Source organism: Myripristis murdjan, chromosome 23 (assembly GCF_902150065.1).
Source record: "Myripristis murdjan chromosome 23, fMyrMur1.1, whole genome shotgun sequence".
Taxonomy (NCBI): domain Eukaryota; kingdom Metazoa; phylum Chordata; class Actinopteri; order Holocentriformes; family Holocentridae; genus Myripristis; species Myripristis murdjan.
The window spans coordinates 1,944,129-1,961,073 of record NC_044002.1 but is presented as its reverse complement, the minus strand read 5'-3'; the positions used below and the strand labels follow the sequence as shown (position 1 = coordinate 1,961,073).

Here is a 16,945-nt window from a genome sequence, read left to right as displayed (position 1 = left end):
ACTAATCGTAAAAATAGTTGATAGATTAATTGGGAGAAAAATAATCATTTGGTCAGCCTTAGTAACCTGACCTTGGGTGCCCACTGTTGGAAAAAGCACAGCTAAGTAAAAATGTAATCAAGTTGCCCAGGTGTAGCCTCTAATTCCAGTCATCACCAGAGTGAACCACTGCAGTCCATCCTGAACCATGAGGCATCACATTTTTTTCCTCACTGTCACACTGACAGTAATTGGAGAAACACCACTGCAATATCACCCTCATATTCTTATCTCCAATAACAAAGTGTGTTCCCTGATGGGTGTATGAAAACAAACTGAGTCTGAATATAATCACCACAGGAAGTTTGGGAGAAGGAGAACACGGACAAAAGGAGGATGAAAAGCCAAGGAAGTAGACTTGGTAAGAGAGAATGAGCAGGAGAGAGAGACACAGACATGAAAAAGAGTGAGAAAGAGCGAGAGAAATTCCCAGCAGGAGCCTGCAGCAGCAGTAGCACTATTACCTGAGCAGGCAGAAAGACAAGCTGCTGTCTGCAGAGAAGGCTGCATTATTTGACTTGCACAGAATTCCACTGACTCTAAACACACAGCATATCACACTACTTTTAGGGCAAAGGTAACTGCTAGCGATGCCACCTGGCTTTTGTCGTGGCTGTCAGCATTACAAAGCCAACAACTTGTCCTATTTTACAGGCAGCTGACAGCAGTGACAGACAAATGTTTGAGATGACATGGCAGAGATCATAAAAGGCCAACAAAAACATGGCAGAAATGTGTAGTGATGACAAAGAAGCACGGCGTTTGGCTGAGAGTCTTGGTTAAAGTAACAAGTGTATCCTTTATGGGTGTGCAGTCTAGATTCCAGTCAAAATCTCAACTAAATGCCTTCTTGCTAGTGGATGTGTGGTGCCAACAGAATTTAAAAGGATAGGGATAGTTCACCCTTTGATAAAATGTAATATTATGACACTTCCCTCCAGCTGTTCTGTAGGACAGTAGTGGTGCTATCTTCCTCTCATTGTTACTGAGTGCTGGATACTGGCTGAATGCTCCAAATGCTAACTGTTAGCCTACTGCCATTGAGCTGGACTTCCCCCCAGCTAACATTCTGAAAAACAACTTAATTCAATCAAATTGTTAAAAAAAAAAAAAAAAAAGTTTGAGGATGTTTTATGGTGTGTATCAGACTGCCCGATAAGAAAGAGAAAAAAAAGTTGACCCTTTTCAAAACAAACAAACAAACAAAATAATGAGCTGTAGAACTATTTTCTCATGTGCTCTAAGCTCTCTGTGCTGCTCCTCAGTTACAACGGCGCCTGACAGGTGCGCAGTTTGTGTGATATAGGGAAGTGGAGGAAAGGAAGATAGTAGCCAAGAATCTAGGGGGTTTGAAATAGCATTTTTTTTTTTTTCAAAATGGGTGAACTATCCCTTTAACCCCAAAAGCTAAGCTTAACCCAGTCCTAATGAAGTTGTTTTGGCCATCTAACCTTAAAGAGTTTACTTGTCTAATGTTGACTGTTAGCCAAGGCTTGATGAACAGGTGAAAATGGTGTCCAGTTCCTGCTTTAATCCTCTCAAAGCAGAGAAACTGAATCTTCACGTAGCTCAGGTCCACAACACATTTTTCAAAATGGGTGAACTATCCCCTTAAAATAATCAAACATAAAAGCAATTCTAGTGGATGAATCATGGTACTATATGAGTTCTCAATGGCATCCATATAAGCTTGCAGAAAGCTAAAGCTTCAGAGGAACATCTATCGAGTATATCTTAGCAGGCTGTGGTACCGCTGTAAAAGTAATGGGGCTAGGCAGTTCAGCCAGACTGGACAGCAAAGGGAGTGGGTGGCAGAGGTGCTGCATTGGAGTCAACTGTTAATTAAGATTGATCCAAACCCCTGCTGGCTGTGGCGCACTATAGGACACCGCTACCCATAAATCTTTGAAGCTACTAACTGCCACCCTCTTCCTACCTTCTGCTTCTTCCATTCCTCACACTCTCTCCCAGCAGATCCCCAATATGTAACCCCCACCCATACACATTCAGTCTTAAACACATCTTCTCTGCACATTCAGTATCCTCTAGGGATGAGTCATGAACAAATGACTGTACAATTTGTCATGGAGATCATTGTCACAAATGTTATTTGTCCTTTAACCCTCTGAAAACTCAACAAATTCAATTGCTTTCTTTCAAAAACGTGGGAGACTTTTAAAACTAATCAATCCACCAATACCTTAGCAAGGAAGAAGAATGAACTTGACTGCATTAGGAATGGTAGCTAACAACAGTACATATGGTACAAAGGCAGCAGACAAACCTCTTTAAAACAACTCCACAGTGCAAGTCCAAATCTTATCGATACACTAACATTCCTTTACTCTTACATGTACAAAGGAATGTCTCTGAAAACTGGATGCAACATTAGTAAGCACATGTAAATGCATTCAAGTTATCTTTTAATGTTTTACTGGTGATTTAGAGGGCTCTCATGTTTAGTTGAGAGATCATTCTCTATGGGTCTTTAACACATTGGTCAAAACGTTCTTAATATATTCTTTAGGTTATGTAAAAATGATTACTGTCCTGTGGTTGAACATTTGTTTCCCTTGTGTTCAAGATGTCCTGGAAGTTGTAAAGTGCCCAGTTTAAACCTCCCAGATCCCACCAGGACAAGAGCTCTCATCACAGGAACTTCACCAGTGTAACCCACACACAATTACTGTACCATCCTCCAGCCATCTGCATCTAGTATAGGTGCCAACTACTTATTGATTTAAAAAGGACGATCCTACACAATGAGTAAGTGGTGATTTTCTCCACTGGACGATATTTCAGTCTCTGCAGGGGAGAGTGTGGGGAGACTAGAGATTAGAAATAAGCAACACATCAACCTGTGGGCAAATCCCCATTCTGACTGACCTTTAATGTGGCACTTTGTTTTTGTCATTGGCAGTGATTAAAGAAGCTCCCTTGAGAGTCTGGTTTTCCAAGCTACAAGCTTACTTCAGATTGGAAGAGGTTGGGAAACAGCAAAGTTACCCTCAAAGAAAATATATATTTCTTGACTCTAATTACTTTGAAATTGGCACACAATGCGTCACACAGTATTGCTGTACACACCCCCTATTGTCCCCACAAATTGTCACACCCATTCTGTGTTTATTTGTATACACTGTATTGTAGTGCAGGCGCCTTCAAGCTAAGAGCCAAGGAAACTGACCAAACAGCTTGTGCAGGCTAGTTATTTTTGGCTAACTAGGGCTGTTTACAGATGTACTGACTTCACTGAGAATCAATTATCAATATATTTACCTCCAAGATTTAAGTTTTCATGTATGGCACTGTCAGCTTATAATGAATTCCAGGTCATGTCCCTGCAGAATTCAGTTTGTTGGTAGTTTATTGAATTTTGACATAAGCACAATAATGGTCAAACCAGGACTCTTGATGAGGTGGCTGACCTGGATCTGGCTATGACCAGACTTCCAGAAATATTCTTGCATCTCTGTGGTGGAAAGCAAACTCTTCGCTGAATTCACCTCTCTCTCTAATGCAGAAAACCAGCTTTGAATAGGGGAAATTAAAAAAGTCTTACTGGAAAAACGGAATGACAAACCATACCCCCCCATCTACATTTGCGAATTTCCTGCGGGATGAATAAAGTATCTATCTGTCTATCTCATTTTTCATTCCAGTGCAGAAATTTTTTTCCAAAAGGGAGAAACAACAAATCGAGCCAGGTTTTGTTTTGTATCTATAAAAGATGAGGAGATTTTCAATAATTTCCTTTGGCCTGTAAAAAAAAAAAGAAAAAAGAAAAAAAAAAAGTTGATTTCTTGTTTCTCCAATGTTGCATTTCAGCCAGGAATCAAAGTATCAAAATGTACAGTGACCTTCAAGCCTTTCCCGTAGCCACCAGTCATTACTTTATTTCTTTGAGATAATGAGGCATGGAGGTGTTTTTTTTTTTTTTTTTTTATTAAAGCAGATGTTGCAAAAAAATCCCTGCATTTACTGTTTTGCAATACATACTGTAGGTGGCTTGCACTGCATTGTATTATATTTGATTACAAGTCAGTGAATTTCTGATTAAATGAAAATGGAATTTTCTACCTATCCACAGTTACACAAAGAACAGTCTATAAAATGTCCTATAAATCTGTTCTTGGACATTTTGTTGATTCATGCATCCTAGAGTTTTTCTTCAAATAAAGCCTGAGCCTAGAATTCAATTTGTCAGTGTTTCAACAAAGGTTTAATGTCACATCATGTTCTAAGCGCTTCACTGCGTAAACAATACAAGTCTGGGGGAAAGACTGAATTCTTTAAAGTTCATGACCTCAAATGGTCAAATTTAAAGACACTGAAATAGCAAACAGCAGTTTAAACACAAAAGTATCACTGTTGTCCTTCAAAAACCCATACGTTGATGTATGCAGACTAAAAAATAGGAAGAGCCTTACCTTTGAACTTGTGAAAGACAGCCCAGAGCTCAGCAATGTCAGTAGCAAAGGTGATATCGGTGTCTAGAACGATGACTCGCTGCAGATCGGAGGGCAGTGTCTTTGTAAGCACCAGCTTCATCAAGCCATATATTCCAGAATAATGTTTGTTGGGTATCCATGACACCTCAGACTGAAAAACAACAGACCAAAGTAGTTTATATGCTGGCCAGTTTCCAGCAGGGGTGACTGCCTCAGAACAATCCATCAACATATAGATATAATACCCAATTAATTAGATGTTCTCATGTACCACAGGCAAGCTTGGGATCATTTGATTTTCAGTTCATTCACTTTAAAATGGAAATTAAAATAGCAATTTACATAATAATGGCCAAGACTGGAACTTTTTCTGGCACAGGATTACTAGTTTTTAAATTCTGAGAGCTAAATTTACTTTGGAAAGTCACTGAACTAAAAAAGAGCTGGTCCCAGGTTACTGGTGCTGCTCTTCTTTTTGCGTATGAAATCATCCCTCAGTAATAAAACCTCTCTGTGTATGTGCTTGGATTAGCATTATTACAGAACATTAACAATGCTCATAAGTTCTCAGAAGAACTACAGAAAATACTTGTCAGTTCATGAACAATTAGACTGTAGTTTGATGCAGATGATAGTTATAAGGGAAGCCAGGAGTGTTGAGGTGCAGCGGAGCTTGTGTTCCACACCTTCAGCTCATCAGCATCATAGAAGTCAACTCGGACTGCAGGGACCATCCAGGTATGGAATAAAGAGGCCAAGATTTGTTGGGCAATGGAGTCTGTGATGAAGTGGAAATGGAGGGGGTTCCGTCTGTGGACACATGCACACACAAAGTCAAATGAGCACCATGATCTTTCCCAGTAACTGCTTCACATTCATCTATTTCAAACAGTCCTCTACAGGTGCAGATCCACTGAGACAGAGTAGCTGGGGCTTCAATGTTTTGCTCAAAGGAACCATGACAGTGATTAAATGGTGAAAGGAAACAGTAAATCAATCAAAAACAAGGTAACAGGTCATGTCATCTCAATGCATATAATGTAAGCACACCTCACATCAGTAATAAGTTAAAAGTTAAGTCCATGTTTTTTCATAACTGGACTGTTTGGGTAGCAGCTACATGGCATTTTATGTCACAAGGCCAAAACATATCATCCCTCCCAATTCAATCAAAATTGGACCAGCAGTGTCTGAAGCACCACATTTTAGCTAACGTTTTAAAACCTTGTTTTTACTTTCGTCTATTTCGGCATACCCAGATGAAAAGTCTTATAACAGAAGAACTGTGAGGCCATCTTCAATAAGTCATATATGAAAAGCAATAACTAGGCCATTCTCAGCTATGAAAATCACTTTGTTACATTATGTCAACTACATCACTGTACAATTTCAGACCTCTGAGCCAAACTGTATGGGAGCTAGTGAGTTTTTAGATTGTGTTATCACTGGCATCTCCAAACCCTAATCCTAACCTGGTGCACCACCGATCTGGTAGATTTTAACAGGCTAAAGGATGAAAGGATACAGGAAATCATTAAGAAAAAAAAAACAAGGTTACAGGACATGTAATCCCCCCAAGAATGATTTAAGCGCCCCTCAGGCGAATCACCGACAACATGCATCATCGTTCTAACTTTGATAAAAACTGGACTGGTGTTGTAGCAGCTACATGGCCTTTCAAAGTTTGGAATTTTGACTTTCAAAATTAGGCCAATTGGTGTATGTTTTAAAGGCTAGAATATACACAACACAAAATGTATCATTCCTCCCAATTTCATCTAAATAGTACCAACACCGACTGATATACCACATTTTAGTTCATTTTAATCTTGACCACTTGACCATAGCACCATCAGGCCCATCAATGTTTCAGCAGGGTGCTGTTTGAAAATGCATCATCGCCCTTCCAACCTTTTCTCCAAAAAAAAAAAAAAAAAAAAAAAAAAAAAACACCAGACGAGGGGTTTCTGAAATTCGTTTATGTTCGCTAGGAAGATGTATACAGTCCGATTCTCAGTCCCTCCAAAAACCTTTTCAAAATGCAGTATAAGATGAAAACATTTTTATACACATTTCCCTATCAATCACACATAACATAACAATCATGGCAACAGGTAGAATTAACACTTCCAGACTGGAGGTGAATGTGTGCAGTCAGCCCCGAGGCTGCTGGAGCTAGACAGCGCAGCTAAGGAGATGACTCATCAGCAGACGGGAAGGCTATACCTGACCAAGAAAAGACAGTACATTCTGCCCCAGTGGGACATGTTATGTTTCATTAGCCTGCAGGGAAGCAGAATCAGGGGGTTAAAAAAAATCAGGGCAAGAGATAGCGTCATTGAGCAGGGTCTTCCGTGAGGATGTGAGCACCCTGGGGCGTATTGTGCTGAATGACTCTGGGAATGAATGTGTCAGCTGCACTTGCTCAATAAGGAGTGGAGGTTGGGAGCTGTCAAAATGTATTGCAGCTCTGGGTTCAATAAAAACTGTCAGCAGCAACACCACAAAAGGACGAGTCCTCACATCCTCTGGACAAACAGCTACAAGTCCTTTCACTGGAGGCTTGGGATTGTGCCCATGAAGAGGAAAATATGTCATGTACATCCTGCTTATCAGGGCTGGCCCCTGATAATATAATAATCTAATCTTCATAATGCAATAATGTAATCTTGTTCCAGTGCTATTGATCAAGATTTTCAGAGCATTGTGCTCCTATCTGATCAGCTCCAGAGATGAATTGTCAGCTTCATGTAATAAAGAATTTACTTAACCACAGAGTCTTTGACACCTACTGTAAAGTGGGAACTTTATAAATAAGGGCTTGCTCACAGCAAGAATGTCTTAAGCAGATCATCAATTTAATGCCTGTAGTTTGGTTTGTTTGGTCAAGTAAGAACAATGCCATTTGAAGTCAGCTTGCACCCATAACCACATCCTGAGACGCCTGAAAACGTCAGTCTGTCCTCTTCTAAGCAAACTGCAGAATGCTTCATTTGTTCATTAAGAGGATGAGCATAATCCGTACCAACTACAGGAAATAATCCCGAAACGCAAACATACAAAACAGGCAAAAAATGAAAGGAAACACCAATACAAAGTGTCTTAGTGCTGCGCAGTTCTGCTTCAATTATTACAAAGACAAATACCCTTTTGAGAGTTGAGTGGCACTGGTCTACAGAGCTGGGAAAAAGTTGATCACCAGGTTCACCATATTCTGGACATGTGGGTGAGTGCATGTGTGGTGTCCACCAAGAGGACGCTGCAGGCCTGAACACTGGACCCCCACAGCGACGGGGTCCACTGCCTCTGTTATGCTGCTGGCAACATTTTCCACTTGTCCCCCGTAGCAGGAAGACTCACTGCAAATCAGTACAAAATTATTCTGACGGATCAACTATCCTTTGATGAAACATTTGTATCCTGGATGATAACGTGCCCAACCACGGGGCACGAGGGCTCACGGAGTGGTTTGATGAGAATAAAAATGACATACACCACCAGTCAAAAGTTTGGACACACCTTCTCATTCAATGTTTTTTTCTTTATTTTTACTACTTTCTACATTGTAGATACATACTGAAGACATCAAATACATAAAGCAAGATATATGGAATTATGTAGCAAAGAAAAAATTGTTAAATAACTCTAAATATGTTTTATATTTTAGATTCCTCAAAGCAGCCACCCTTTGCTCTGTTGACAGCGCTGCAAACCCTTGGCCTTCTCAGTGAGCTTCATGATGTAGTCACCTGAGATGGTCTTCACTTCACAGGTGTGCCTTATCAGGGTTCATTTGTGGAATTTCTTGCCTTCTTAATGGGGTTGGGACCATCAGTTGTGTTGTGCAGAAGTCAGGTTGGTAAACAGCTGACAGCCCTATTTGACAACTGTTACAATTCATATTATGGCAAGAACCAATCAGCTAAGTAAAGAGAAATGACAGTCCATCATTACTTTAAGAACTGAAGGTCAGTCCATCCGGAAAACTGCAAAAACTTTGATTGTGTCCCCAAGTGCAGTTGCAAAAACCACTATGACGAAACTGGCTCACATGAGGACTGCTCCAGGAAAGGAAGACCAAGAGTCACCTCTGCTGCTGAGGATACCACTACTAAGGAAAAGCAACAAGCAGAAGAGATTTGTTTGGGCCAAGAAACACAAGGAATGGACATTAGACCAGTGGAAATCTGTGCTTTGGTCTGATGAGTCCAAATTTGAGATCTTTGGTTCCAACCGCCGTGTCTTTGTGAGACGCAGAAAAGGTGAACGGATGGATTCCACATGCCTGGTTCCCACCGTGAAGCATGGAGGAAGAGGTGTGATGGTGTGCGGGTGTTTTGCTGGTGACACTGTTGGGGATTTATTCAAAATTGAAGGCACACTGAACCAGCATGGCTACCACAGCATCCTGCAGCGACATGCCATCCCATCCGGTTTGCGTTTAGTTGGACGATCATTTATTTTTCAACAGGACAATGACCCCAAACACACCTCCAGGCTGTGTAAGGGCTATTTGACCAAGAAGGAGAGTGATGGAGTGCTGCGGCAGATGACCTGGCCTCCACAGTCACCAGACCTGAACCCAATCGAGATGGTTTGGGGTGAGCTGGACCGCAGAGTGAAGGCAAACGGGCCAACAAGTGCTAAACACCTCTGGGAACTCCTTCAAGACTGTTGGAAAACCATTTCAGGTGACTACCTCTTGAAGCTCATGGAGAGAATGCCAAGAGTGTGCAAAGCAGTAATCAAAGCAAAGGGTGGCTATTTTGAAGAATCTATAATTTAAAAAATGTTTTGAGTTATTTCACACTTTTTTGTTTACTACATGATTCCACATGTTCATTCATAGTTTTGATGCCTTCTGTGAGAATCTACAATGTAAATAGTCATGAAAATAAAGAAAAAGCATTAAATGAGAAGGTGTGTCCAAACTTTTGACTGGTAGTGTAAATCATTTGCAGTGGCCCTCACACTCAGTAAATCTCAACATGCTTCAACACCTATGGGAGATTTTGGAGCGACATGTTAGACAGCGCTCTCCACCACTCAAGATCTTCAGGAAGAATGGAGCTCCATCCCTCCAACAGAGGTCAAGAGAACAGAAGAATCATTCCAGGGAAACCGAAACTCTTGTGGTGGCTCACCCAGACACTTTATGTTGGGTTTTCCTTTAATATGTCAATATGTCGATAGCAAAAGTTGACAACAACAATCCACACCCCTTATCATTCTAACAGAAGCTGTCGGGCCAGTGGGAGATGGCTACTGTTGGACTCTAAACGAGATCAGAGCGATAAGAAGCCTGGGTGCCGACTGAATAGAGAGAAGAGGAGAGATGTCATCTTTCAGATTAGACAGCATCTGTCACATAGTGAGAGGGGGCCTGCTGGGCTCTCCATCACTGAGGCAAGAGATGAACTGATGGCAAAGGTTTGATTTACAGCACAGGCTAAACAACACACCACCATCTCTGACATTTGACCAATGACAAAGAAGCTGAAGAGAATGGAATAGTACATAACATATATCATTAATATCTTGCTTCACACGCAGTTTATAGCATATTCAATATTTCATCACAAATGGACAACAGAGATGGGGGAAATTTACTGTTTAAGAAACTACTTGATAAAAGCTGCATGTCAGCTCACTGAGGAGTAAGTTGGTGTTTTGACAATGACTGTATTACTATTGCAGCCATCACATTATTTAACCAATCAGCACAATAAAACAAACAAACAAACAAACAAACAAACAACCAGAAAACCTGAGAAAATTCACTTGCAAATTAGCGAGAAATGACTAGAAGATTATCAGGAAATTAGTAAAGTTGCAAGTAAATTACAAAAATGACTTGAAAATTACAAGAAAATATAGAAAGAAGAAGAAAAGAAAAACAACAACAAAAGAAGAAAATTATCACAAAAATAAAAAATAATAAAAAAAAAAAAACATTACAGCAAAACAATTGGTAATGATTATACATTCACATTTAAAATTAAATTCTAGCAAATATACCCCACCCACCCCCACAAAAAAAGTTAATTTTGTTAAGAGAGTGAAATAAAACCTTTCAAACTAAAAGCCCGCTTACAGGCTCCTGGGCCTCTATAAGTCAGTCAGAACTATTTCATACTAACACATGGTGGCACGACAGCCTGGCCTCTCAGGTGCCTGTGGACTTTTGGAGCGAAAACAAGTCAACATTTAAACATCCCGTCTGATTAAACAGTACCTGAAGAGGTTAGCATATTAGCCATGCTGCTTGGGAACCAGGCAAAAAGGTCATTCTGTCTAGAGCACCTGAAACCAGAGGAATTATGTGAGAAGCAGAGGAAAGTGTAAACCCTCCACTGCTGCTTCTTTCTACAGCACCTAGACTGCATTATTCTCAGAGCACCAATTTGTGAACCCCAGCCGGGAAGATGAGTGACTTTTAGGCTTTGCTGTCTTCTGTCTAGCTATTACCCTGAAAAACTGTTGATTTTTCTCCTTTTTCTCACCTATTATTGCCTTAACACATGAATTAATTTCTGCTTGTTAAGGAATGCGAGATAGATCTGATCCTTATTTAAAACCGCACTATGACACATTTGCAAGCATAAACAAAATTGGGATAATTTGAAGTAAGTGCCTCAGTGATTAACCTATAACGAATGGTTCTGCAGACAATACAAATTTAAAGAGGGTCTGTGCTGCTCAAAGACTGTCTGTTCATTTCAAAAAGAAAAAAAAAAAAAAAAAAAAAAAAGACCCAATCTTAAGAGGAGGGAGCTTCGGGAGAAAATAAATATCAAGAGCTCTCGAGTGTGGTTGTCAGCAGGAGTTCCAGTCGACTTTGTAACAGTTTAAGTGGAACCATCATTGCACTTATGATTAATTCACCTGCAACTCTGGAGCTAATTAAGAAGTAGTGCTGTTAACTGTGGAAGCTGCGATGCCTGATGCACGCTGACTGATTACTAATCAGATCTCTTGGCTGAATCCTCCATCTCCAAACACAATAATATGCCATTCATTATTCATGTTTACATAAGTGTAATGGAACACATTTAATACCCAGTGATGTTTCACACTATTCAGCGATTAAGCGCTCATAAGTCAACTTGTGTGAATGCAGGCTAGTCCTCTGCATTCCTCTGGCTTATCAGTACATCTGCTTTATCATATTTCTCATTTGCTTTAAAGAGATAGTGCATCCACTCTGAACATTTTCAATTTGATGGTTATTTTTAGTCCAGCTCAGGGGCAGGAGGCTAACAGTTAGCATTTGGAGCATCCAGCCAGTATCCAGCACTCAGTAACAATGAGAGGAAGATAGCACCACTCCTGTCTGGTAGAGGGGAAGTGAAATGAGATATATATATATTTATTTATTTATTTATTTATTTATTTATTTATTTATTTATTTATTTATTTCCCAATATGGGTGACCTGTCCCATACAGTGTCTTTACCTCTTTCCCAGACTTAATTTTTGTAAGATTCCTGGGGTTTATTTTGATTTGATTGGCAGATGTCATTTCAGGTTTTGTGTGTGCTGCTCAGGAAACACAATATCTGTTATTGTATCTTGGTCAAAGAGAACCATGGTATAATGGCGTGTTAACATTATTTGGCTTTTTTCAAACTGCCAGAGCTTTTTACATGCAAGTCAATGGGGGGCCACTGCAAGGCAGACAGAAAACAGCAGCGTTGAAAAGCCACTATGCCTGGATTCTTTTTTAGGCAGAGTGAAGTGCTTTCTACTGTTCAAACAGTTCCACTTTTTAGAAGGCACTGCATGACATTGACTCCTTTTTACAAGCCAAATAATCACAATTGGTAGAGGCTGGGCTTTCATGGTACACAGGCAGCTTTTAGAATAAAAACTGAGTAAGTAGTGGTAGGTAGCAGAGATTGTCTATTATATGAAGAAATTCCACCTAAAGAGAATATGTGAGGCCACCTCCAGGGGCAACACAGAGTCAAATGCACAGCATTCAATGGGACCTTTCTAGTAAATCAGCTGTCTAAATTATAACATTTTTCTTACTGGGCACTGGTAAAAGGACCAGATACTGATTAAGAAGATAAATATTTCTAAGTGCTTAAATGAATGAAACTGGAACTATTTAGGAAACAAAAGACGTTTCCTCTGGTTATGCCACCAGTCAACAGCACATAGCCTAAACTCTAGTGAAAATTTGCTGAAACTGTCACAATTCTACAACCATCAATTTCAAATCAGCTTATAATTGTCCTCAGTGGAAATACTGAACTGTGGAACAACAGTAATACTTCAGTTATTGGTAAATATTTGGAATTAAATGTAGTAGTCATTTGATAGCACTTAGCCCTATTGACCGCCACATATTCACCTCTTTTTAGCAAGTATACAGCACTAGGGGGTCTTCAAAGTCCCTCTGAACCTGCGGACCCAAGACCCGACCCAGGACACGTACAGGTTCAGATGCATATTTAAATATGGTCAATTGGGTCGGGCTCAGGTTTGTTCTGTTGTTCTGTTGCTGCAGGTCCCAGGTCTGTTTAACAATATGTGTAATTCCTGAGTAGATCTGAGAAGAGCCTGGTCTGATCACTGATATATGCTGTGTGTATGTGTGTGTGTGTGTGTGTGTGTGTGTGTGTGTAAGCAAACTGCAAAGTGCATCTATGGCCACAAGGTGGTACCAAATGACCTGCACCAGCAAGTGCCCCAGCTCAGGAGGTGAAGGGCTAGAGAGCAGAGGTCAGACTCGTCTCCGAGCACCGAGCACAGATGAGAGCAAGTTAACAACAAAATTAATGACCGACACACTGTACTGCATTCTTTTTTTCTGTCTCACCGCAGCCAGTGGACATGGAACAGCTTTCTCTAACTGCAAGGCTTTGGTCATAGTTGGTGTAAGATTGAACATAAAAAAGTAGTGGAGGTTAAGTTGGCAGTACCTTGTATTTAAGGGGAAAGTGGTACATGCTACTCTGTTGGAAAATCAATCATGAAAACAGAAGTGGTTAAAATGGTGCTGGTTGTTAATTTATATTAAAAATGATGAAAATAGCAGCAGTAAAGTTGGTGCTACATGTTACTCTTAAAAATGATTCAAGTAGTAGTAGTAAAGTTGGTGGTAGTTGTTACTCAGGGTTGAAAATCCTGAAAATGCTGGAGTGATTAGGATCCTATGTAATTATATAAGCACTTTTGCCCATGGAATTATTACATTACTATATTTTATTAGAATAATAACAAAAGTATGAAAATATGTCACCAGTTCACATCTGTGAAGAGCTCATGCGAACTTTGACCTAAAAATTTGTATGGCCAGCCAACAGAAGTACTATTTTGGACAGACGAGCTCTGAAAGACGAGCCAACATGACCAAGTTTCTAATCGTGGCAGTGTCACATCATGCAGTTTTAGACCATGCTATTTTAACACAGGAAACAAATAAGCAACAAGATGCAGCAGAGCTTGCAGTCGAGCTGTGAGGCATAATTATATGTTACACTTATGGTTATACAATTAGATAGATATTTATCTTTAGCCTGGTTTCCAGACTCTGTGAATCAGGCTGTAACACAGTGAAGTCTGGCCATGCCTCTATCAGAGATAATTTACCAGAGTCAATGCTTGTCCTACCTGGGCGAGACCATTGGGCCAAGACTATTGGTCAGCATTAAACCAGTCATAGTGGGTTACCTGATTCAGGCACCACCGCAACAACAGTGACTTTTCTGGCTAATTGTCTTTTAATTTACTGATGCTGTAACATTTCTCAAGAACAGAAGAAATCACCAAATTTAGCTTGCTGTCTTTAACATCACAAGTCTTCATGATAGCCACCATTTTTGTTTACTTCTTTGAAATGGAAGCACCAGAGAATCTGGTGACCAGCCAATAAGTCATTACACACAGACTCTGGCCAAATCAGAGGAGTGAGCGCAGATCCAGATCTAAGGAATTGTTGAGGACTTCAAAAATGTGGACATGGCAATTCATAGGCACTGGATCTAGGCTAATTTATCTTAGTGATACTAAAAAAAATGGCATGCTGGTAGCTAATAACTAGGTAGCCATGGAAATTTCAACTGTTAGAAATTAAACCTTTTTGTTTCTGAGTGAGAATCGATTTGTACAAAGACAAAGTGGTGGCAAACAGAGGCCTCTTCACATTGAACAGATGCAAAAAACTGGCAGTAGTTGCTGCTCTGATTGTTAAGAGTCAGTGTGGAGCAAACAGTCACCGCTGCTCAGTGTGGAAACAAAGTGTGAAATGCACAACTTGCTTTTACAATTACAGTGGAAACCGCTTATAATCATCATGTCCATCCAGGCAAAAATGTTCACTATAAGCAGATAAATATTATAACAGATTTTTTTCCCCTCATTTTTCCAGCAGATGACAATCTAATTGGCCTTCATATATGTATCACATGAATATAAAATAATTAAACAGACAGTTTCACTATTTACTGAATTTTATGGATGTTCAAAATACAGTACAGCTGTTTCAGTCATCTTTCAAGCGACAAATTAAATTACTGTATAATTCCAACATACTGCAGTACAGTATATAAAATGTCGTGTAAAACTCCTAAAGCCTCTCACATGTAGCTTTTTTCTTGCCCTCTTCTTTATATATGTCACTTTATTAAACCCACACTCTGGATGTGCATTTGATAGTTTGACAATAAGTCATGATCAAACAGACTGACCCACTGTCACAGTTGTTAGTTTTGATTTGAATGTATCATGTAACCTTGTTTCTAATAGGGGCAGGTGTATTGCGATCTTTACAAACACAGTAATGTAGCACAAATACTAAGCAACAGCTTAGGCGTGGCATTTCTTGGCAAAAAAAAAAAAAAAAAAAAAAGCTTAGTTTGAAATTTTCTACATATATTTTCTGTATGAAAAACCCCAAAATGAATGCTGCAGGTGGACGACTTAATTACAATAAACAAATTATTCAAACAGCATTTGCATGGGAATGATTCTGTCCCTTTCTGATCCATACAAGCAGGTTGCTCAACATAATAATAATGTGAAAATGCATAGACTGAGCTCACCTTTAAACTATACCCAACCTTCTCCTCTCCCAGTGTCTCCACCAAGAGTCTGTTACTCTAAAAAGAAGTGGGATGGAGAACGCAGGCTGAGCCGAAGGCCAGCCTCTCTGTTCATAGTGGTGGCGTTGCCAGGCAACAGACTGTAGGCGGCATATTCAGATCAGGGTGTGTGTGTGTGTGTGTGTGTCCATGTGTGTGTTCCTTTATTGTTATCTTTGTGAAAACCAGTTTGGGTCTCATACCTTACAAATGATGCCCTTTTGACCATCATTTCCTCCTCTAGGATCTAATTTAGGACTAGGATTTTAGTTTGGTGCCAACACTAGAATTGGAATTACATTTAGGTTAGGGTGAGGGTTAAGGGTAACGTCGGTTTAAACTTAGCACTAGGGCTTGAAGGTAGATATTATTCAGTGCCAATTTATTCATACAAGTGTGTGTATGTATATGTGTATGTGCATGCATGTAATCAGAGGAAATGGCAGTGTATAACAGAGAGAGCTTGCTGTACCTGTGGAAAAGGACAGATTTCACCAGAGTCACCACATCCCGGCTGGCGTTGTAACCTGCACATACGATGGCCACATGGATGGTCTGCAGAGATCATGAGAAGAGTGAAGAGGAATTTTAAAAAAATGAAATGAAGAAAGAAGCTTATCCTGCCACCCTTTACGATACAGTGTACAAAAGTAATGACTTTGAATTCACAACGCAGAATTAAACAAAAAGACAAACTGTCCGATGTAAAAAGGTACAATCAGTAGTATTTCTGCTGCCTACAGCAACAGATCAGTTAGTATTAATGCTGGTGATCGGTGGTAGTCACTCCACTATTATCTCAGTGACTGGCCTGTACTCTTGTTTGGTAGATGTTAATAACAGTCAACATTATTCTGAAATCTCAGCTGAAGATGTAATGGGCCAAGCCATTTAGCCACTCACGCTAAGTTTGCGTAGATCCAATAAAGCACCATTCACAATCTCTGCTTGTGTGGCTAAAAGCATTAGGAAGCTAAAGTCAATTAGTACTAGTTTCAGCTTGGACTGCTAGATGTCTGGGTTGACAAATAAGGAATATGGTAGCTCCTCAGTTGACATTTTAGAATAGTGTTGACTGTTATTCCACTAAGCTAGCTGGCTAATCTGGTTACTGTTGTGAAACGTGATTTCAAATGTGCTCAAGGCCACTGTGGCTCTCAGGGACAGGAGGGAGCAGACGCTGGAGAGGAGCAGGGAGCTGGGGCTGACACTTGAAGAGGAAGAGATACGGCTGCCTGATGTTGTTCTGCTGATTCCCGCTAGATGTTACTAATTACTTTAAAGTATCATCAGCTTGTGATGTTCAGTGTGTTCCAGGAGATATTTTGTAAGGAACAGGCTGTAGTTTGTTCTCCGGTGTACGCA

At 40.1% G+C, this 16,945-nt stretch overlaps 1 protein-coding gene across 2 annotated transcripts in view; it reads right to left on the bottom strand.

Moving 5' to 3' along the window:
• Nucleotides 1-16,945, bottom strand: part of large1 (LARGE xylosyl- and glucuronyltransferase 1) — a 106,738-nt gene that overhangs the window by 43,421 nt on the left and 46,372 nt on the right. For both annotated transcript variants that reach the window (XM_030045566.1, XM_030045568.1), the window contains exons 4-6: nt 16,053-16,135; nt 5,177-5,300; nt 4,470-4,641 (exon numbers count right to left, since the gene is read on the bottom strand). In XM_030045566.1, the coding sequence (XP_029901426.1) occupies nt 4,470-4,641; nt 5,177-5,300; nt 16,053-16,135 (379 nt within the window). The remainder of the gene's footprint in view (nt 1-4,469; nt 4,642-5,176; nt 5,301-16,052; nt 16,136-16,945) is intronic.